The following is a 22381-nucleotide window of genomic DNA, read 5'->3' as shown; positions in this document are numbered from 1 at the left end:
TCATTTCCATGCTGTTTCCAGAAAATCGCAGGAGTTTTGCATTGCCATTTTCACATGGTTTTTCATGATTACAACTCGGCTGCTCATGCGATGAAATCTGAAGCGGTATGCCAATATGCAGTTCTTTCCTGATGTTTAAAATTTAGCGTGGGATTCTGGTAAATTAATCAGAAAGCCAAAGTTCTGTAACGCAATAGGTAATTGCAGTGTAAAAGGAACATTGCAAATTGGGACAGAAGCTCTTTCATTATAACCAGTAAAACGAATGTAATAAACCCCATGTATGAATGAAGCTTTAGTGTTTTTTTACCAGAATTATGTATATTATAATATGCTTGCAGGCTTCCCATGAGCATATGTTTGACCACTGTGAGAACAGGACACTAGTGCCAAGAGGAGCTGCTGGGCCTTACAACTAGGCTAAATTGTCCTTTGGCCTGATCCAACAGGCTCATCTTATGTTCTTATTTAATGTAGTGCAATACATCCATTATGGATCTCCAATCCTGTATAGACCACCCTTGCCCTTGAAACATAGCAAGAACGTTAAAGATGTATTCTTTAATACAAGCATTCCCAAAGGTCTCAAGTAGTGTATGCATAATAGCTTTCTTAATATTTGTGGTCGACAACATTAGAACAAAATATACAAAGCAAATTGTGTAACATCTGTGAAATCCACAAGAATTATTATGTTCTTTAATGATACACTCACCTTTGCCCCCCTCCCCAGTTTAGGGAGCCATTTAAAACAGATGGCAATGTTAACTTTAATTGCCTTGAATTTTCTTTCAAAAACAACACAACAGGTATTAAAATTGCCCCCGGGGAAATGTACAGGATTTATATGGCTGCACTGCATTTGGGCTTTTGCATTAAAGCTGTACTTTGGCCTTTGAATCACTGTCAGTGGACTTTCTGTGTTCAATTATCTCCTATGTCCACAATGTTTTCCGCAACAGTGGCAAATGGAAAGCCGGGTGTTTGGCATTGCCCCTCCCTTGCCATAGATGAACCAAGGAGGGCACTGAGATTCCATGAGAATTAAGTGATAGAATTCAAGCACACCAACCTCAGCAGCCACTTTGTAGAGTTCAAACTGCTAGTAAATAATAATAATGCTGCAACTAAAAGGAGGAATTAAAAAAAAATCCTAAATTTTTAAAAAGTTTATTTTTCAATTATAATTTTTGGATAACCAAGCAGCTTTATATAGAGAAAGCACAGAAGTGTTTATCTGGCACTTTTGGATAGTACATAATAACTTTTGCCCGAACTCTCTAAAACACACATTCAGTCCACTTGCTTGGTCCATAGTCCATGTTACTTCAGCCTATATACACCATATTTACAGTCATTGCAACTATCTTCTTGGCTACTTTCGGGTTTTTGCTTTTCCAAAGATGTCCTCTAGCCTATCTTTGCTAAACAGAATCCACAGTACACACCATAACTAGGGAACACACTGCGGTGAAATGAGGGGTCCCATCAGCACAGACATTTGATGGCATGCAGTCCTTAAAAGAAAATGTAAAGCTTTAGAAAGAGAAAGAAATCTGAATATTCAAGGCGCTAGCAAAAAGAAGGGGCTGTTCATTGTTCCTGTAAAAAAGGCACTTGGGAGTGGGGGATTGGAACCAGAGGAATCGCAGCTGACTTTAAAATTCAGTTTGGCTTCGTTAAAAAAAGGCTCTTCAAAATACCAAGAGATTCTACTCAGGCTTTTGTGTAGGTAAAAATCAGTTGCTGAGCAGACTTATCGTAAGGACATAAAACGTTTAACAACTACCTTGTACATAAGTAAGAAAAGCATAGTTTACGCAAAAAAAGGTTACTAAAAAGCAGCAATGCATAGCCTTCCTTGGAGATAATGCATATCGGTAGACGTCAAGTGTCAAAAAGTCTAATGAAAGATACCCTTTCAGTAGCACTGTCATGATACAATTGAATTTAAGAAAACGCAATCAAGTTTCACATAGATCCCTTTTCGGGGAAATCTGAGGTCATAATCCGCCATACCACATGCCAAACATGTCCAAATGTCCTTGATGGCTGATGTCAAGTAAATGGAATCAAGAGTCACACTCTTAAAAGCTCTCTCGTAGGAAGCGTCCCTTGCGCGGCCTCTTCAGAGCAACTATCTGAATCTGCACAGTAATTCTTTGCACTTCCTCCATTGCCCCCACCCTGAGGGTTCTCCCTCCCTCTCCCTTTTCTTCCCCCTTCCACAGACAAACTGAGAACATCCGCCGAAAGAAATATTTGGCAACTTTAATACTCCCCTGGGTCGGTGGGGGAAAAGATGAATGGACCGCAGCTCACTTGAGGTTGAACGCCATCAGTGGCCTCTCCTCTCGCTTTTGCCAAGGACTCTTCTTATCTTCTCCTTGATCGTCGTCGTCGTCGTCATCCTCGTCGTCTTCATCATCTTCAGCTTCGTTATGGACAGTCATTCCGTGCTCTGGGCTCGTTAAGGGCTCTGGTGAACTTTCCACTGTTCGTTTTAGCGTCTCCTCCTGCAGGCTGGGCAGCTGGCTGCCCGTCCTTCTGCTCCCTGCCTCCAACAGGCACCTTAGAGTACTGTCTTCTGGACTGCAAACGGCTGTACCGCATTCGCTGCCACTTTGGTCCATATCATCCAAATACACAAGCTGCGTGTAAGCCGTGCTGTCGGGAGCTTTCTGCTCCTTCTGCGGATGTACCTGAACTTGCAGGTGGGTTTGGTGCAGGGACAAATGATCTCCCCTTCCCCTCCGGGCGGATTTGGGCTCGTTCATGTCCACCCCGGAATCCAAGCTGGCGTCGTTGCTTCCGTTCCTCCCAGCTCTTTGAAGATCGATGTACGAATGTCTGACGTGAGCGTTGGAGCGCCCGTCGAGAGAAACAAACCATGCCCGAGGATGAGGTAAGGGCTTGCCTCCTCCTAGCTCCATGAGAGCTTTCTCTGTAAGAAGCTGCACTTCGCTATTCATCTGCGCCAAAGAGGCGTCGTTGAGCGATGCCGGAATGGATACAGATTCAGACATTGAGACATTCTGGGTGCTCCATTCGCTCGCTCCAGCTTCTTGCAAATGCTGCTGAGATATTGCTTGGGCGGCCAGCTGCTGAGGCTGCATCTGTTGCTGCGAGTGTGGGAAGAGCTGAGAATGAGGGCTCGATAGTTCCGCCTGGAGCCTTTCTATGTCGATCTGCTGGTCGGTGGGAACAACCAGAGGCTGGCTAATGTAAGGATGTTCTCCGGGAAGTTTCATATAATGGCCTGGAATAACCAGCGTAGGCAATACTTTTCTGTAAACACTGTCATTAACCTGATCAACAGAATTACAGCAGACCAGCTGACCTGGCCGAGGGAAGGAAGTGGGTCTCTCGAGGTGGTCAACAGAGCGAGACATCATACATTCACTGGGCCTGCAGTCTAACAGTTCTGTTTCGGGTGCTGAAGGGATGGGGTACAGTTGCTCCTGAAGATTGTATTTACTTCCTGTAGAAATATGGTTCATGGAGGCCTGCTCTGGCTTCTCAAATAAAGGCCGAGTCAACATTGCACTGTAACTCCTCCTGTGATCTTCCTTGTCAGGGGAGTCATATCCTTCTGATGCCTCCATAGATTTCCTGGGGTTTATAGGAAAGCTATCCACTGATTTAAGGTAGTCTTTTCGCAGAGTGTCGCTAGAGGCCATGTTCTCTAGAGACATACGGCTCTGATCCTTCTCCTTATGGGAAAGCAACTCTTCTCGGGAACTAAACTCTTGCGAGGTGCTGTATGTGTGCTTGAGCATGGGAGTGCGCATATCTGCTTCTCCCCCCGGACACACTTTCTCCATGCGCACGGCCCCCATCAGCTCCTTGTGGCCGGAGGATTCTGTGTGTCCATTGCTGGCAACGGACAACCCGCCAGGAAATTCTGACTCGCGGCGCGAAAATATCAAGTTGAGGTGGGACATAGAGGTCGACTGATCCTTCTTAGCGCCACTAAGTGTTGAGGACAGCTGCAGTTTCTTATGACGTGGCTTCAGACACTTTCGCCTATCATAAAAAGAGAACAAAAATAGTTAGCACCTGCAACAACTGTCTTTTGTTAAATGAATGCTCCTATTCAGGGTTCCAACCTGACATCTCTGCAGAGAACAGGTTTTCTTAGTGGTGGCCCCCTGTTTGTGGAATGTTCTCCCTAGAGAAGCATGCCCATCACCATCTTTATCTGTTTTTGGTTGCCAGGCAGAAACATTTTTATGTACCCAGGCTTTTGGCCCTTAATTTGTATATTTGTGGCCTATTTTTGTGCTCATCTTTTTAGTAGGGCAGGTGAGGCTGGATTTGCCTGTACATTTTATTTCTATATACAGTTGTGCCTTGGAAGTCAAACAGCTTAGTTCCCGAATGTTTTGGTTCCTGAATGATGGAAAACCGGAAGTGACTGTTCCGGTTTGCAAACTATTTCTGGAAGCCGAATGCCTGATGGGGCTTCCGTGGCTTCTGATTGGCTGCAGGAGCTTCTTGCAGCCAATCAGAAGCCGCACTTTGGTTTTTGAACATTTTGGAAGTTGAACAGACTTGGACATTTTGGAAGTTGAACAGGAATGGATTCCGTTAAACTTCTAAGGTATGACTGTATATATATGAACAGAGCCAGTGTGGTGTAGTGGTTAAGAGCGGTAGTCTTGCAATCTGGGGAACCGGGTTCGTGTCTCCGCTCTTCCACATGCAGCTGCTGGGTGACCCTGGGCTAGTCACACTTCTCTGAAGTCTCTCAGCCCCACTCACCTCACAGAGTGTTTGTTGTGGGGGAGGAAGGGAAAGGAGAATGTTAGCCGCTTTGAGACTCCTTAGGGTAGTGATAAAGCGGGATATCAAATCCAAACTCCTCTTCTTCTTCTTTTCTTTTATTCTCTATTCTTTTAGTAAAGGTAAAGGGACCCCTGACCATTAGGTTCAGTCGTGGCCGACTCTGGGATTGTGGCGCTCATCTCGCTTCATTGGCCGAGGGAGCCGGCGTACAGCTTCCGGGTCATGTGGCCAGCATGACCAAGCTGCTTCTGGTGAACCAGAGCAGTGCACTGAAATGCCGTTTATCTTCCCGCCAGAGCGGTACCTATTTATCTACTTGCACTTTGACGTGTTTTCGAACTGCACGGTTGGCAGGAGCAGGGACCGAGCAACAGGAGCTCACCCCGTCGCGGGGATTTGAACTGCCAACCTTCTGATCAGCAAGTCCTAGGCTCTGTGGTTTAACCCACAGCGCCACCCTTGTCCCCCCATTTAAGTTGCTGAGTCACTTTTGTGAAAAGAGACATAATGATGATGATCATCATGATGATGGTAATAGAATTCCTAAATGTCTGTGCTGCTTTTTATTTTATAAAAGTTCCCTTGGAATAAATCAACTACTTATATTTTCATTAATTTCACATGTTAAAAGGGGAAAAAAAGATGATTCTTTTTAACATGTGACCCTCCAGTGAGCTTGTATAGGTTCACTGGGTTGCATCCAAAAAGGTCTTTCTGGATGTGGAAGCCATCCATCCTCTACTCTCAGAGGGACAGCAGTCTGTCTTGGGAGTTTCTCCTGGCTAGAATATTGTGTGAGGTGAAGGTTTCAAAATGCGGGAAGTCTTCACAAGTAAAGGAGGTTTCGTCACAGCCCAAAGAGTCACCAGGTAACATGCTGAGGGTGACGGCAAAGACGATGGAGACAGAGTTAGCATGCCTGTCCATGCTCTGCCGTTTCCATGTGTTGGCCTAAGTTGTTTTTTTAAGTATGGCTTTTAAATGCTGCTTTTACATATAATTTATTGCTGCTCCTTTTTGTATTTAATGGTGTGTTGTTGTTGTTTTTTGGTATTGTTGCACTTTTCTAAGCCACACTGAAAAGTCCTCAGGAGAGCTGGGAAATAAATAATACATAATGCCAATCAAATCTTCCTTCAAACAAAATCCTTTTTCTTCCATTGCTGTTCTTCCCTTTGAAAAGGAGGCCCTCATTTTGACTAGGGGCATATCACATGCGGTTCCCTCACTGCGAGAAGTGAAGTTACAGGGAACCAGGCAGAGGGCCTTCTCGGTAGTGGCACCCGCCCTGTGGAACGCCCTCCCTTCAGATGTGAAGGAAATAAACACCTGACTTTTAGAAGACATCTGAAGTCAGCCCTGTATCGGGAAGTTTTAAATGTTTGATGTGTTACAATGTTTTATGTGTTGTAAGCCGCCAAGAGTTGCTGGGGGAAATGCAATCAGATGGGCGGGATATAATTAATAAAATTAGTAGTAGTAGTAGTACAGTGGTACCTCAGGTTACATACGCTTCAGGTTACAGATTCAGCCAACCCAGAAATAGTACCTCGGTTTAAGAACTTTGCTTCAGGATGAGAACAGAAATCGTGCTCTGGCAGCAGGAGGCCCCATTAGCTAAGGTGGTGCTTCAGGTTAAGAACAGTTTCAGGTTAAGAACAGACCACCGGAATGAATTAAGTACTTAACCCAAGGTACCACTGTAGTAGTATTCAGAATGCCTGAACAGAGCTCATAACAGGGAACCAAAATCCAAAGGTGTTCTTTTGCTTGACTATTATGGCAGCTGATATACGTATCACTGCACCATCTGCAAGTGTTTGTGAGAAAGCACCATTTCCCCCCCGTTGCAAAATGAAATGGCAAACAATAGACATGAAGTTGATGGCTTTGGATGCCTCTCCTCCTGTTATGCTACGATGCCTGTCACCTTAAGCAATTGAAACAGATCGTAAGAGGAGATCAGGATGTGGACTACTGAACTGGGACCAAGATCGCTATTACAAAGTGCTTCCCTTTCTAAAGATAACTGCATATGGTTTAAATGAAATTGATAACCCCCTTTTGTAAAGCCAGCCTTTTGTAACATGGGGGAAACGGGCGTGACTCCTAGTTCCCCATTGTGCCCCTTTTTATACCACAGAGGAAAGAAAATTTAAGCAATTTAAGAAATGGGCAACTAAAGGGTTGTACAAAATGCATAATCTATTCAAACCGATCAGTTACTAGCTCAACTAGGGGGCATCGGTCTGAATTAGTTTCAGATGGTTCAGACCCAATCATTTAGTTCTTGTTTTTATCTCACTCAAGGTGCTCCTAGAGATCTAATGGTTTTTTCTTTTTCTTTTTGAGAGCTTCTGTGCCAAGAGAGAGAAAATTTAAAGGATCACTCACCAGGATGGAATGTTTCTTTCCCCCCTAGTATTAAAGCAAAATGGGATGATCTCTGTACACAAACTGAGGAAACAGTGGAGGTTATAGACTTAATTTCCTCCCTACTGGCAACCTGCAGGCTTTGAGACAGCAAAACATTTGTGCCAGAAATCTCCATTCATGCCGCAAGCATGGTGGTTCAAAGGTATGAGAGTTAGCTTTAGTAAAAAAGCTAACAGAAGTGAGTCAAGTTAGAAGGACAGCAAAATCAATACACTTTCATAGGGACTTCATATCCTCTTACCATAAGTTGAACTGTGAAACTTCCAGAGGCCCCCAAATCATTTTGACATGACCTCCTGCCCAAACATCTGTGGTCCCAATATTGTGACTTACTGCTATGGACCGTAATATGCTCAGTACAGTGGTACCTCTGGTTACATATACTTCAGGTTACAGACTCTGCTAACCCAGAAATAGTGCTTCAGGTTAAGAACTTTGCTTCAGGATGAGAACAGAAATCGTGCTCTGGCAGCGCAGCAGCAGCAGCAGGCCCCATTAGCTAAAGTGGTGCTTCAGGTTAAGAACAGTTTCAGGTTAAGAATGGACATCCGGAACGAATTAAGTACTTAACCCGAGGTACCACTGTATACGAAGACCCTTTTAGGAAGTATGAGATGGACAATGTAGTTACATTGCAGTTTTAGGTCGTGTTTTGGTTTTTTTAATGGATGCTTGGAATGTAGGATGGAAAATTTACCGGAAAACTCTTAAGAGTTTTTTTTACCTGCAGTAGTACAAGAGGAGGCACAGTAAAACCAGAAGTATCAGAGCCATCCCTCCTAGAATAGCCAAAAGAAACACTGTGTGGTAAGTGCTTATGTCCTGGGTTACAACGGGACCTAGAAGAGAAAAAGTTGAAAAGGCTGAAGAAAAGCAATCCAACCAATACAGAGCCTTCCAATTCTCCTTTGAGTGCATATTTAAGGGACAGGCTGGCTCTGGGTCCAAGTGTGCACCCCTCCCTGCCTGGGAACAGGGGCAGACTTTCAAATTTCACTGGCGCCCTCTGTGATGCTACAATTCAGTGCCCCCAACTCTTGCACCCCATTCTATATTATTGTTGCGGTGCCGGCACCCAGCGCAGCTGAACCAATCATGCTATCCTAAAACCACCTCTGCTCAGAGGGGGTCCCCTGTAGGTGCTTCTGCAGGCAGCAGGAGTGATGCCACCCACGCCAGACAGTGACAAGATGCCCACCATTAATAATTCCCACAATGCCCCAGAGCAGTAGTACGCTGGGAGGGCCTTGTGGGTAATTAAAATGGCGGGTGCACTAATACTATAGTGAAACACACAGGCCCATTCACAGCATGGTGTGCAGAAATTTATGAAGAAAAGAAAACTCTCATTTCACCTGGATTTGTGGGGGACATGGCTGCAACCCAGTATCCCAGCTGTGGGGCAATATACGTCCAGGTCATCTCGCTTCCTTCTTGTTCTACGATGCCCAAGCTGCTTTTCAGCCATGTTCCTGTAACACAGGGATTCAAAATGTATTTAGGAACACCATACAAGGAAGGCTTAACAATTCTGTGCATTGACACAAGTCACTTTGTGGCGAAAGGCCTTGTTTGAGGTGGTTTTTGTTTGTTTTGCTTTGTTTTAAAATAACAGAGAGATCAAGGCTGCAGCTGTATTTATCTTTTACGTGGCCCTTCAGCCCCAATGAAAACAGTGTGACTTGCTTCTGAGTAAGCATGCAGAGGATGGTGCTATGAAGACAAAAGTTGGCCGTGATGCTAAATGAGTCACATGGAAACACGTTAGCTGAAGAACAAGAGAGTTAACAGAAGATGAAGGGGGCTCAGCTGGGAAGGAAGATTTGACCCTTTCCTTGGTTCCAACCAAAATCCCAACAAAGATGGTATTGGCCAGGGAGAGACTGTCCCCAATGGCCCACAAAGGCATTTAGCATTATAATCTCAATGTTCGGAGTTTATGATAGGGGCTGTAGATGCAGTTCCTGTACAAACATTTAGATGCTGGGCTGTCATGGATGCAGCGAGTGCTCTTCTAGGAAGGAATTCATGGAGGAAAAGAGCAGCCCCAGTGATCAAAATCCATGTTAGTGCAGGTCATTAAGGCTGCAATCTTATGCACACTTACCTGGAAGTAAACCCAAATTAGACACAATGTGACTTACGGGTATAAGAGTGTTCTGTTGGTGTCTCTCAAACCTATGGTTTATCACATAAACCTATGTTTATCACATATGAGCAACAGCAGCAAGCTTTTAGCAAAGGGAGGTGTGTGCACGCGTCCCATTGTTTTCAATTTAAAGAATGTAGCACAAATCAACCATCGTGACTTTTAGGCAGAGTTTTATTAAACGAGCACAAGTAGTTTTGCTTTCCACCAGCAGTGGGCGCCAAAACTAACAAATAAGGAGGGAAGCAGGCAAAGTACCTGGGGATGAGCTCAATTCAAGTTCTGCTGTATTCATTACCCTAGTCCAGGAGACAGCAAACTTTTTCAGCAGGGGGCCGGTCCACTGTCCCTCAGACCTTATGGGTCTTTTGGGGAAAGAATGAACGAATTCCTATGCCCCACAAATAACCCAGAGATGCATTTTAAATAAAAGGACACATTCCACTCATGTAAAAACACACTGATTCCCGGACTGTCCACGGGCCGGATTTAGAAGGCGACTGGGCCGGATCCGGCCCCTAGTTTGCCAACCCATGCCCTAGTCATTTTCTTTGATTTGGTGGGACGACTCCTGCACACTTCTCAAAAATCATATAAACGGGGGCTGTGCCACCACCACAATCACTTGAAATTAGAATTATATCCTTGTGCTGCAATTGTATTTCAGATGGATTAAAGTTACCATCAACAAAACCAGGGATATTTGAGTAACTTGGGAATGAAGAGCCAGCCTGTGCCCAGCTCCTCACTGAATGCTGATAAGATCTCGTGGATGACCAAAGGGAATCATTAATTTTACAGCCGGGGCAAAATCTGAGTTTACGGCAGGACTGATATTTCGCCAGCGGGGGTAGAGGGGTGGGGTATGAGGGAGGACTTGCATCCTCCCTGACTCACGTTACACTTCATTAATACAAACAAAATCCTTCCCAACCCTCTTTTAAAAGTTCTTTGTTGCTGCCGCTGAGTGAATTTTGTCCCTGAGCAGTGCAGGCATCAAAGGAGCCAGGCGGAGGTCACACACACACAAACAAGCTTTTTTAGGTAGAGTTCGGCCATGGTTCCAGCTGAATTAAGGAATGGCTCAGATCACTTTGCATTTGCCAACAAAAGGAAATACTGTACCTGAAATATACTCAGAGTCGCAAAGTGATTTCATGCTCTTTATTCAGCTCATAGTGGTGAGGAGGAATGAATGAATGTCCCCTCAAAGTATCTGCTTTATATACATTATTTACACAATGGGCTGCACATGATTGGCTAGTTCCGGAATTCTACTGTAAGCCAATCAGGTTGTGGATTCACTTCTATCTGGAGCATGATTGGGTAGTTCCTGCCAACCAATCATACTGCTGCATTGTTCTAGGACCAATCAGACTGCTGCATTCTGAATCCTATTGTTCTAGGACCAATCAGACTGCTGCCTTTTGGATCCTATTGTTCTAGGACCAATCAGACTGCTGCAGTTTGGATCCTATTCAACTCAGTACACAACACCCCTCCCCTCTAAGTTCCAGTCCTGCCCGGGAGGTCGCATTCATAGTCCTTGAGGTACGCCGGCGGCCTACGTGTGCGTTGCGGCCTGGGGTGTTCCCTGGTCCGGGGTTCAGGTTCTGGCTCGTGTTCCAAGGATGCTGGCTGTGATGGGGCTGTTTGGTCTGGTGCAACCGGCTCGCTCAGTCGTGGTTCTGGTTCCAGTGTCCTTTCGGCCTCGCGGGTCCTCTCTGTATTGACTGATTCTGCCTCTCCTGCTGGCCCCTCCTGCTCTATGGTCCTCACTGCCCCACTGTTCCCTTGGGACTCCTCCGACCTGTCCTCCTCCTGGTTTTCTCCCGGGAATCGTCGCCGTATCTGGTCGCAGTGGCGGCGCCAGCATTGCCCCCCATCTGTTAGCACCTCGTACGACACGGGGCCAGTGACCCTGGTGACTGTGGCAGGTACCCATGCTGGGCCTGCCCCAAAATTCTTTGCGTACACTGGGTCCTGGACCTCGAAGGTCCGGGGGTTCCTGCCTTCCCCCACCACTACCTCATCCTGAGCTCTATCGGGGTGAAGGCGGTCCAGTCTGATTGCAAGGCGCCGACCCATTAGTAGTTCAGCGGGGCTCCGGCCAGTCGTTGAGCTGGGGGTGCTGTGCTGTGCTAGAAGGAATGTGGCAAGGCGGTACTCCCAATCCCCTTGCGTCATGCGGCGAAGGGTGTCCTTGGTGGTCCGCACCATGCGTTCTGCTTGGCCATTGGTGGCAGGGTGGAATGGTGCCGAACGGATGTGGCGGATGGCGTTCTGTGCTGTGAAGGTTTGGAATTCTCCTGACGTAAATGCAGTCCCGTTGTCTGAGACGAGAGTGTCAGGGAGCCCGTGGGTTGCAAACAGCCTGCGTAGTACCCGGATGGCTGCGGACGTAGAAGTGGACGGTACCAGTGCGACTTCCAGCCATTTGGTGTAGGAGTCCACCACTATGAAGAATGTTTTCCCCTGAAAGGGGCCCGCAAAATCCACATGCAGGCGTGACCATGGTGCTCGGGCGGACTCCCAGGACTGGACTGGGGCCCTTGGGGGATCTGGGCGGGATTCTTGGCAGGCCTGGCAGTGTTTGACCCAGGCCTCTATCTCTCCGTCGATCCCCGGCCACCACACATAACTCCTGGCAAGGGCCTTCATTCTTACTACCCCTGGGTGTGTCTCGTGTAGGGCTGTGAGGACCCTTTTGCGGAGGGGCTGGGGAACAACGACCCTGCTTCCCCATAACAGGCACCCCTTGTGGGCCGACAGTTCATGCTTGCGGGTTGTGTAGCTGGCGAATTCTGGCCCGGGGCTGCTGCTGGGCCATCCCCTCCACACCCAGTCCAGGACCCGGGAGATGACCCTATCTTTCTTGGAATGGTGTGCAACTTCTTGTGCCTGAATGGGGCGGTCGGGAAGCAGCTCCAGGCTCATAACCTCTTGTGCAGGTGCTGGGTCGGGGCCTGTTTCTGGTAGTGGTAGCCTGCTGAGGGCATCCGCATGGCCCATTGCCTTCCCAGGACGGTAAATCAGTGCATACTGGTAGCTGGCAAGGAAAATTGACCACCTGAGGACGCGAGGAGACAGCACTTGGGGGGTCTGCTTTTCAGGGGCAAACAAGCCAAGCAATGGCTTGTGGTCAGTCACCACGGTGAAGGGCCGCCCGTACAGGAAATCATGGAATTTTTTTACTCCCTTCACGATTGCCAGACCCTCCTTGTCGATTTGCGAGTAGTTCCGCTCGGTTGCGTTGAGTGTCTGGGAAAAGTATGCCACTGGTACCTCTCTTCCATCCGGGAGTTGGTGTCCCAGGACAGCGCCGATTCCATAGGGCGAGGCGTCGCATGCTAGCACCACCGGCAGCCTCTCGTCGAAGTGTGCCAAGACCGAGTTTGAGACAAGCAAGTCCTTGACTGCCTGGAATGCGGCCTCCTGGCGCTGGCCCCACACCCAAGGGGCCCGCTTGTCCAGGAGTCTGTGTAGGGGCTCCGCTACCGCCGCCTTGTGGGGAAGGAAGGAATGGTAAAAGTTCAATAGTCCCAAGAAGGCCTGAAGTTCAGTCTTGTTCTTGGGCGCTGGGGCATCACAAATGGCCCGTACCTTGTCCCCAGTCGGGTGGACCCCTTCTGCGTCCACCATAAATCCCAGAAAGTCCACCTGAGGCACTCCTAGTAGACATTTTTCCCGCTTCACCTTGAGACCCGCCGTCTGGAAACGGTGCAGAACGGTGCGGAGGCGGTCCTCAAACTCCTCTGGTGTGGGCCCGGCAATCAACACATCATCGAAGAAGGGGGTGACGCCAGGAATCCCTTTAAGGAGAGAGTCCATTAGATTCTGGAATATGCCTGGTGCCACGCTGACACCGAATTGCAGCCGCTTTACCCTGAATGCTCCTCTGTGCGTCACAATCGTCTGTGCCTCTGCTGTAGCCTCATCTACTGGCAGCTGTTGATATGCTTGGGCCAAGTCCAGCTTGCCAAAAATTTTCGACCCAGCCAGGGTGGCAAGAACATGGCTGACCACTGGCACTGGGTATGCATGGGCCGTGAGGGCCTTGTTTATGGTACATTTGTAGTCTGCGCAGATGCGGACCGAACCATTAGGCTTGACGGGTGTGACAATTGGGGTTTCCCAGGGGGCATTAGGCACCGGCTCCAGCACCCCTTGCTCCACGAGCCGGTCCAATTCCTCGTCTATACGGGGTTTCAGGGCGAACGGGACCCGGCGGGCCTTGAGCCTGACCGGTCGTACTGCGGGGTCAAGCTGTAGAGCAATGGGGGGGCCCGTATACTGTCCCAATTTCCCATCGAAAACCCCCGGAAATTCCTTGCATATGGCGTCCACGTCTACTTGTAAGCTAGTGTGGTTCACCCCGGTGACGGCTAGCCCCAGTGGTCCAAACCATGCCAATCCCAGTAAGCTAATGTAGGGGCCCTTGACCACAAGCAAGTCCAGTTGCCGCGTCCGCCCTCGGTATTGCACCCTGAAGGTCCCCACCCCCATTGTGGGGACTTTACGTTTCTGGAAGTCCCGGAGGGTGAATGGGGCCGGCCTGAGTTTGGGACCCCCCGTAGGACACAGTTTTCTTAAGGTCTTTGCCGAGATTATGGATAGAGTTGAACCCGTGTCAAGCTCCATGCGGCATGGGGCCCCCTCTATCTGTACCTCGACATAAATTTTCTCTACGTTGGGGTGGGGCAACTGGTATACCTGGAAGTCCGTGAGCTCCGTCGAGTTGCCTTGGTGTGTTGGGCCCCGGGACCTGGGGCTCTTGGATTGGTCATCTGATGCCTGGCGTCGGGTGGGCCGAGCCCGACACACCCGGGCGATGTGTCCCAATTTTCTGCACTGCCTGCACTCTGCGTTGTGGAAACGGCAGGTCCTCCTCTCGTGACTTTCTCCACAGCTTGCGCAGTTCCCTCCTTCTCGTCGAGGCAGCTGTGGTATGTGGGCTGCTTGAGTGCGCTGCTGTACTCGGTGCACCTCCTCCCTGTCGGATCCTGAGTCGTCGGTGAGGTCTTCGTGGTGGACCCTCGGTTGGGATGACAGGCTGGGCCGTGCCTCTTGCGTCGACCTCTCGGCAGCTTCCGTTGCCAGGGCCTCCTCCAGAGCGACCTGGAACGTTAGGTCCTTCTTAGCGTAGAGGCGTCGTTGCAGCTTCTCATCCTTCAGGCCACCGACGAGGCGGTCACGAAGCATGTTCTCCAGCTCTGAGAAGTTGCAGAACCGGGCGGCTTGGCGGAGAGAGGTCACAAACCCAGTTATGGTTTCCCCAGGGGCTTGCCGCTTTGCGTAGAAGGCATTTCGACGAGCCACCACTGAGGGCTGTGGCGAAAAGTGCCCCTTCAGCTGTTCCATTATTGTTTTGTATGGAACAGTAGCGACGTCTTCAGGCGCAAGGAGAGCCCGGGCGATTTCAAACGTCTCCTCTCCGCAGACGCTGAAGAATATCGCCCTCTTCTTGGCGTCTTCTTCGTCGGTGACCCCTTTGGCTTCTAGGAGGAAGGTGAAACGGGAGGCGTACGCTTCCCAGTCTCCAGATGCTGGGTTGAACGGCGAGAAGCTGTTGTCGGTTGCCATTCTGAGTTCCTTGTGTCCCGGAGCTGAAGCCTGGATACACGGTGCGAGGCAGCGGTGCGGCAGGTGGCGGTGCTGCGGTGCTGTGTGTGGCAGTCAGCTCAGCGGGATCCCACCTTCGTCGCCAGTGAAATATACTCAGAGTCGCAAAGTGATTTCATGCTCTTTATTCAGCTCATAGTGGTGAGGAGGAATGAATGAATGTCCCCTCAAAGTATCTGCTTTATATACATTATTTACACAATGGGCTGCACATGATTGGCTAGTTCCGGAATTCTACTGTAAGCCAATCAGGTTGTGGATTCACTTCTATCTGGAGCATGATTGGGTAGTTCCTGCCAACCAATCATACTGCTGCATTGTTCTAGGACCAATCAGACTGCTGCATTCTGAATCCTATTGTTCTAGGACCAATCAGACTGCTGCCTTTTGGATCCTATTGTTCTAGGACCAATCAGACTGCTGCAGTTTGGATCCTATTCAACTCAGTACACAACAGTACCCGTGGAGGAAGGAGGTAGCCAACAAAAGAGGCTGTCTTCCTGCATGTACAATACTCATTTATTCCGCCCGCCTGCTGCTGCTCCTTAACATTTGGGCTGCTGTCAGGAACACCCCTCAGAACACAAAGCAGTCCTGGTTAGGGCAGCGCTTTCTCTGTGGGAGAGGGATTTGGGTGGGTGGGGTTGCAGCCCCTCAGATGTTGCTAGACTCCCACCCTCCCTGACTAATGGCCATGTGGGCTCAGGCTCATGGGAGCTGGAGTCCAGCAACCGCTCTAAAATAGAGAATTGTTTTCTTGTAGAGATGGGTGAATTTTGGTTTCACTCAGTTTCTCATTCCCGCCTCCCCCCCAAGTCCTTGTGAAAATCCAGCAGTGTTTTAGTGTTCGTTTCTCCCAATATACAGTGGTACCTCAGGTTAAGTACTTAATTCGTTCTGGAGGTCCGTTCTTAACCTGAAATTGTTCTTAACCTGAAGCACCACTTTAGCTAATGGGGCCTCCTGCTGCTGCCACGCCGCCGGAGAACGATTTCTGTTCTCATCCTGAAGCAAAGTTCTTAACCCGAGGTACTATTTCTGGGTTAGCGGAGTCTGTAACCTGAAGCGTATGTAACCTGAAGCGTATGTAACCCGAGGTACCACTGTATACATCTTTTTATGTTTTGGTCAACATAAACATTTTGGCAGAACCATTTCCCCTTAACGAATGCATTTCTTCAGGTGATTTTTCACTAATCCATGCATTTTTATACAGGCTTTTATGTATTTCTGGTACACATTCCTTGGCTTGGGAACCGCATTACAGAATCTGGAGAAGTGAGAATTTCGACGTGTGGCTGAGTTTTGGTGTGCAGATATAGTTTCAAGAAGGTGAAAACTAGGTAAGTTTGCCTGCAAATGTGAGCTGAATTGAATTTCTCCTCCACCCCTACTTTCTTCCTCACAAAAGCTGCCTCTGTTCTTATCTAGGTATCTCTGCTGGATGCATCGAGGAGGAGGAGACGGCAAGAGCTGGCGAGTGGATTCCTCCCAGCTCCCAGACAGCCCCATAATCAGTCACCCCAATTAAATCTCTCTAAGTTCCTGTAGGGAGCCACCTCCTGCCAAAAAACCTAAGATGGAATCTTTTATCGTCGCCATGTTTATCTTTGAACATGCCAGAAAATGGGTCCAAAGTATAAATAGAATACAGTGAGGAGAGGGGAGGCATATTTATTTATTTATTATTTATTTGGTTTTTTTTTTAAAAAACCCCTCTAAATCTCTGCCTGACAGTTTCGTATGAACTAAGACACAGCTCTGGTCGTTTTATCATAATAACGCTGGCCTAAAAAAAAACAACACCACCTAGTCACTCAATATATACATTTTTATCCACATAGACAACGGAACATTTTTTTAAATAAATAAAAAAAAAAAACACACTAGAATTTTCCATGGAAGTACTACAGCTGGTTTTTATAGGCCAATATCAATGATCATTTGGCTCCAGCAAAACCCAGATGAGATAATGCTTTCTGATTCCGCTCCAAACATATGCTATCAATATTATAATACTTTAAAAAAAGAAAAGAAAAGTGATGTAATTGTTTGTGAGGGGACAGAGTTAGCAGGTAACATCCAACCAAGGGACTTTCCTTTTCCTGTTAAGGAAGACATTATTTGTCTCAGCAAGCCTACCCAAGAATGTAATATCAACATGCAATTTTCATGGGTATACTTTTCTTTAAATGCTGCTTTTATTTATGTTTAATCTTTCTAATGTTAACTTTTTTAAACGTTTGCTTTTCTCATATTCTTTGTAATCCGCTTGCAGGCCTTCTGTCGAGTACGTGGCATATAAATATTGCTAAACAAATAAGGGAGGCTTGGCGAAAGGGCACCCAGGCTGAAATCCTGCGCACCCTGACCCGGGAGTGCATGCCCCTGGCATCAAGGGGGCCTTGCCTGAAGGGACTTCCGGCGAGGCAGCATGGCGGCAGCAGCAGAAGAAAAGAGCTCCTGAAGCCAGCCAGAGTAAAAGGCTCTGGTGACCGATCCCCGGACCCCCCAGAACTGCTGCTGCCAGCACTGCCAACGGAGAGGAATTGGGGGTGCCCGGGCATCTATCAAAGGAGCCAAAACACCCCCCCCCACGACCTTGATTGAGCCGGAAAGGCACCCGACCCCCCCCCCCAACAGCCGAGAGGAGCTCCAAAACCCGGAGGACAGTGGAACTAACGCAAAGAGGGAGAAAGAAAGGGAGAGAGGAAGAAGAAGAAAGAAAGAAAAAGGAGCCCCAAATTTACCGTTGCTGCCCCCATCTCTGCCGACGGGAAAGCAGAGGAGAGTCTACCCATCTCTGCTTACCTGCCCCCCCCCCCCGCCTCGGCGGCACCGCTGAGGCATCTACAGAAGCCCTAGAGAAGTTCTTAAAACACAGGCTAGAAGTGACACAAATGACCACCTAATCGAAACGCTCTGTAAAAGCCACCAGCCAACAAAGCCTGATCAGCTCAGCAACCCAACAATACCCAGGAATCACCACTGCCACAACTCCTAACCATCACACGCCCAACCCCAAGAGGACGCCAAGCCAACCTCAAACCAAAACCATCAGGGAGACCGAGATGACACCAACCAGGGAGATGGCAAACAATGCTAAGATGGTAGCTCCCCTTCAAGATGATGACCACCCAATAACGAAACGAGATCTGAGGGAAATGGAAGCACGATTAGAAGAAGCACTGAAGGCCACAATGGCTCCCATGCAGGTACTAATCAACAATCTAACCTCCAAAGTGGAAGCTCTAGAGAACAAGAACCAAATGCAAGAAAGAATAATAGAACAATACCGGGAGGAGAACGCACGTGTGAACAAGAAACTGGACGAACTGGTAAACCAAATGGAAGCAGAACACAACGAGATGAAAATTAAGCAAGCCGACCTTGAAGACCGCAATAGACGTTGTAACATCCGCTTCCGCAACTTTCCTGAAAAAACAGAGGAGAAAAGCCCAGCGGACCTAATTATACGCTGGCTGAAAAACACAATCCCAAGCCTGAAACTTGAGGCAGAGGACTTGGAGAGGGCTCACAGAGCCCTAAAACCTATGCCAAAACCCAGCGCCCCCCCAAGAGACATCATTGTATGTTTCACACGCTACCGAAAGAAGGAAGAAATATGGCACCAACTCAGAAATTCAAGCAACCTTCGATATGGAGAAACCCCCATTCTGGCCTTACAGGACCTATCGCAGGATACCCTAAACCGGAGGAAAAGCCTGCGCCCATGCACCCAGCGTCTCCAACAAGCAGGGATCAAATACCGATGGGGCTTCCCCTTCCGCCTCATTGTAACAACGAACACAACACAACACATGGCTACCAACATACCCGAGGCCCTGCAACTACTAAAGAACCTTGAACTCGACCTCCCGCCGGAATGGAAACCGACAAACCCACCAAGCGACAGCCCCAACCACGAGGAAACAACAGCAAACAACTGGACAATGGTACAGAAGAAAAAGATACAACAGAAGCGGCGCAACAACGCAAACCAATACAGGCAAGCATCATGCTCAGAACCGTCCCGCCGGCCATACGACACAAGAAACCAGACCAAGATCAACCAAACCAACTCATCGCAGATGGACAACCCTACAACAACAACAACCCCGGCTGAAAGAAGCAACCAGGAAAAAACCACAAACTGAAGGACTGGTGATTCCCCCCCTTTTTTTTTTCCCCCTCCCCCCCAAAACATAGATTTAGTTAACACCATCAACACCCCCCCCAGCCCCGCACCCCCACAGAAATCCCCACCCCAACACCAGTCCAGACGACCTCAACCACATTCCCCATCACCCACACCTTCAACATCCTCATACTCCATACTAAGGAAAAACAACTCCAACCTTAATAACACAACCCACAATCAGGCTAAAATCTGATACCCAACCAGCACTATGGTGGCACCAGAGCGTACCAGCACCCACATCCCCACCCCAACACACCAACAATGTTGCTCATAATACTGGCAACATTGCTTACAAACCTTATACCTGACAGCGACGTTACAAAGTCACTTCACACTGTCTCGCTGATCACCCCCTATCGCAGACAACAGGGGGGACGGCCTGTCCTTGAACACGGCCTTCCACACCAGCTGAGACCTAGGACCAACTGGCTAAATGCCAGATGGCCCAAAATACCCCAAACAAACACCTATATGACTACATATAGGAAACTCCCTACAACTTACCCCCTACTCTTTAACCCAAATCTCACTCTAATCCTACTAGCCCCCCATCCACCACACCCTAGGTCAGCGCAACCCCACTGGTTCTTTAAACAACACGAAGAGAGAGACACAAGACAACCCGAACGGGTTGGCATGGAATCGCCCCACATAATAGATAAACAAAATGGCTAACCTAAAAGCAATTACATTAAACGTGAGGGGGCTGGGAAACCCCATCAAAAGAAAACGCATCACCTCATACATAAACACCATGAAACCACACATCACCTTCCTACAAGAAATACACAATCCACCCAAAGGCAGCAAACTCCTGAGCGACCCCCGCTTTAGTCAACAGTGGGTCGCACAAGGCTCAGGGAAAGCCCGTGGTGTAGCCATAATACTCAGTAGGGACCTGAACTTCACTGCCACAACAGTCCTCAAGGACAAAAAAGGCAGATTCATTTTCGCTAAAGGGACACTAGATGGCAAAATCAAACTGACAATCGGCTCCATATATGCCCCAAACACGAAACAACTAGAATTCTTCCAGAAAACACTAAACAAATTCCTCTCCTTCTCTGAAGGGGAAGCAATCCTAGGAGGGGACCTCAATCTAAATATGAAAGGTATATCCCTGAAAGATATCCACCCCACAACCCCATGGGCAACCTTCCTCCGAAGGAAACCCCCAACAACCAGGAACTCTTACAAGTTACTAAAAATGCTAAAAAACAGGGGTCTCTATGACATTTGGGGTGAGCAAAACCCGGGAGACATCAGCCATACATTCCAATCGGGACGCCATGATACAGTGTCCAGACTGGACAGCATTCTACTCACACAGGGTCTGATTCCCTCAGTAGAATCAACAAACATAGGTAACATTAAAATCACAGATCACGCCCCAGTAGAAGTCACTGTTAAAATAGGAGAAGGAACACAAACCACCCCATCCTGGTCCTTCAGTCCCATCCTAACTACAAACAAACAAATTAGAGAGAGTCTCACAAAAACCCTCCAAAACTACTTCAAAGAAAACGATGTAAACAATACAACAACCCCCCTCCTATGGGACGCAATGAAAGCGGTCACCAGAGGAGCTTGCATAAACAAATAAGGGAGTGCTGCTCTTGCTGCAGAGAGGAAGGAAGATTATGCAGCACCTAGCTAAACTATGGCACTTGTTCCCACAGGAAGCAGCGAGGGCCCCCAACCTCAATGGCTTTAAAAGAAGATGAGACAAACTCACGGAGGAGAATACTATCAATGGCTACTAGCTGTGACGGTTATGCTGTGCCTCCACAATTTGAGATAGCAATGCTTCTGAATAAAGGTAAAAAAGTAAAAGGTAAAGGACCCCTGGATGGTTAAGACCAGTCAAAGGCAACTATGGGGTTGCGGCGCTCATCTCGCTTTCAGGACGAGGGAGCCGGCGTTTGTCCAGACATCTTTCCGGGCCATGTGGCCAGTATGACTAAATTGCTTCTGGTGCAACAGAACACCGTGACGGAAACCAGAGTGCACGGAAATGCCATTTACCTTCCTGCTGTAGCAGTACCTATTGATCTAATTGCACTGGTATGCTTTCAAACTGCTTGGTGGGCAGGAGCTGGGACAGAGCAACAGGAGCTCACCCTGTTGTGTGGATTCGAACCACCGACCTTCTGATTGGCAAAAGCCCAAGAGGCTCAGTGGTTTAGACCACAGCGCCACCCGCATTCCACCGGTTGCTGGAAACTACAGGAGGAGAGAGTGCTCTTGTACCCGAATCCTTCTTACAGATTTCCCACAGGCATGTGGTTGGCTGCTGTGAGAACAGAATGCTGGACTAGCTGAGTTGAGTCACTGGCCTGATCCAGCAGGCCTTTATTATATTTTTAAGAACAGCAATTCAGAATACCGGTATTCTTTGCTGGTATATTCTGCCATACATCATTGACCCAATAATGGTGCATTAATGGTGGATTTATATTACATATTATTCTGTTTTATTAGTTGTTCTGTAATGCTTTTCCAATGTTACCACACGGCTGCTGTTTGGAGGGGTCCCCTTGCAGCTAGTGCTAAAAAATAAACAAGTGGGATTATTTGTGGTATAACAAGCTGCAGGATTTCAGCAGGAAGTTACGGGACACGCGGTGACAGGAAACAAGCTAATGTGTTCAACCCCAAAACATTTGAAGGCACAAGCAGTATTGAAAGTGGGATTGTGTAGAACTGCCATGAAACCACAAGCACGAGGCATAATGAATACATATTAAAAATGTGTGCCATACATCTACACTGAGTGACTACGAAGCCCCCGACACATTCAACAAATGTTTAACCAATGCACAAGTGATGCCCCATGGCCTTAATAAATAATAATAATAATAATAATAATAATAATAATAATAATAATAATAATTTATTACTTGTAGCCTGCCCATCTGACTGGGTTGCCCCAGTCACTCTAAGCAGCTTCCAACAGAACATAATACACAATACACCAGACACCAAAAGCTTCCTGATACAGGGCTGTCTTCAGATTAAGTGTGTTTGTGTCTGGGTTGGGGGACTATGTACCCAGATCTTTAGACCATCTTCACAGGCCCTTCTTCAGCAGCATGCTACCCAACAATGTGTGATGGGTGAATACTACACAGAGGGCCTTTTTGGTGGTGGCACCTCGGTTATGGAACACCTTCCCCAGACAGATT

At 47.9% G+C, this 22381-nt stretch overlaps 1 protein-coding gene across 3 annotated transcripts in view; it reads right to left on the bottom strand.

Annotated features, from left to right (window-relative positions):
* Positions 1-1154: 1154 nt before the first annotated feature.
* The window catches only part of FAM171A1 (family with sequence similarity 171 member A1), a 78703-nt gene continuing 57476 nt past the window's right edge, over positions 1155-22381 (bottom strand). For all 3 annotated transcript variants that reach the window (XM_028749793.2, XM_028749794.2, XM_028749796.2), the window contains 3 exons: positions 8580-8696; positions 7949-8063; positions 1155-4026 (listed from right to left, as the gene is read on the bottom strand). In XM_028749793.2, the coding sequence (XP_028605626.2) occupies positions 2319-4026; positions 7949-8063; positions 8580-8696 (1940 nt within the window). In that variant the 3' untranslated portion in view covers positions 1155-2318. The remainder of the gene's footprint in view (positions 4027-7948; positions 8064-8579; positions 8697-22381) is intronic.

This window comes from Podarcis muralis, chromosome 12 (genome assembly GCF_964188315.1).
Source record: "Podarcis muralis chromosome 12, rPodMur119.hap1.1, whole genome shotgun sequence".
Lineage (NCBI taxonomy): Eukaryota > Metazoa > Chordata > Lepidosauria > Squamata > Lacertidae > Podarcis > Podarcis muralis.
The sequence above is the reverse complement of the archived record's forward strand: the minus strand, read 5'-3'. Positions and strand labels throughout refer to the sequence as shown.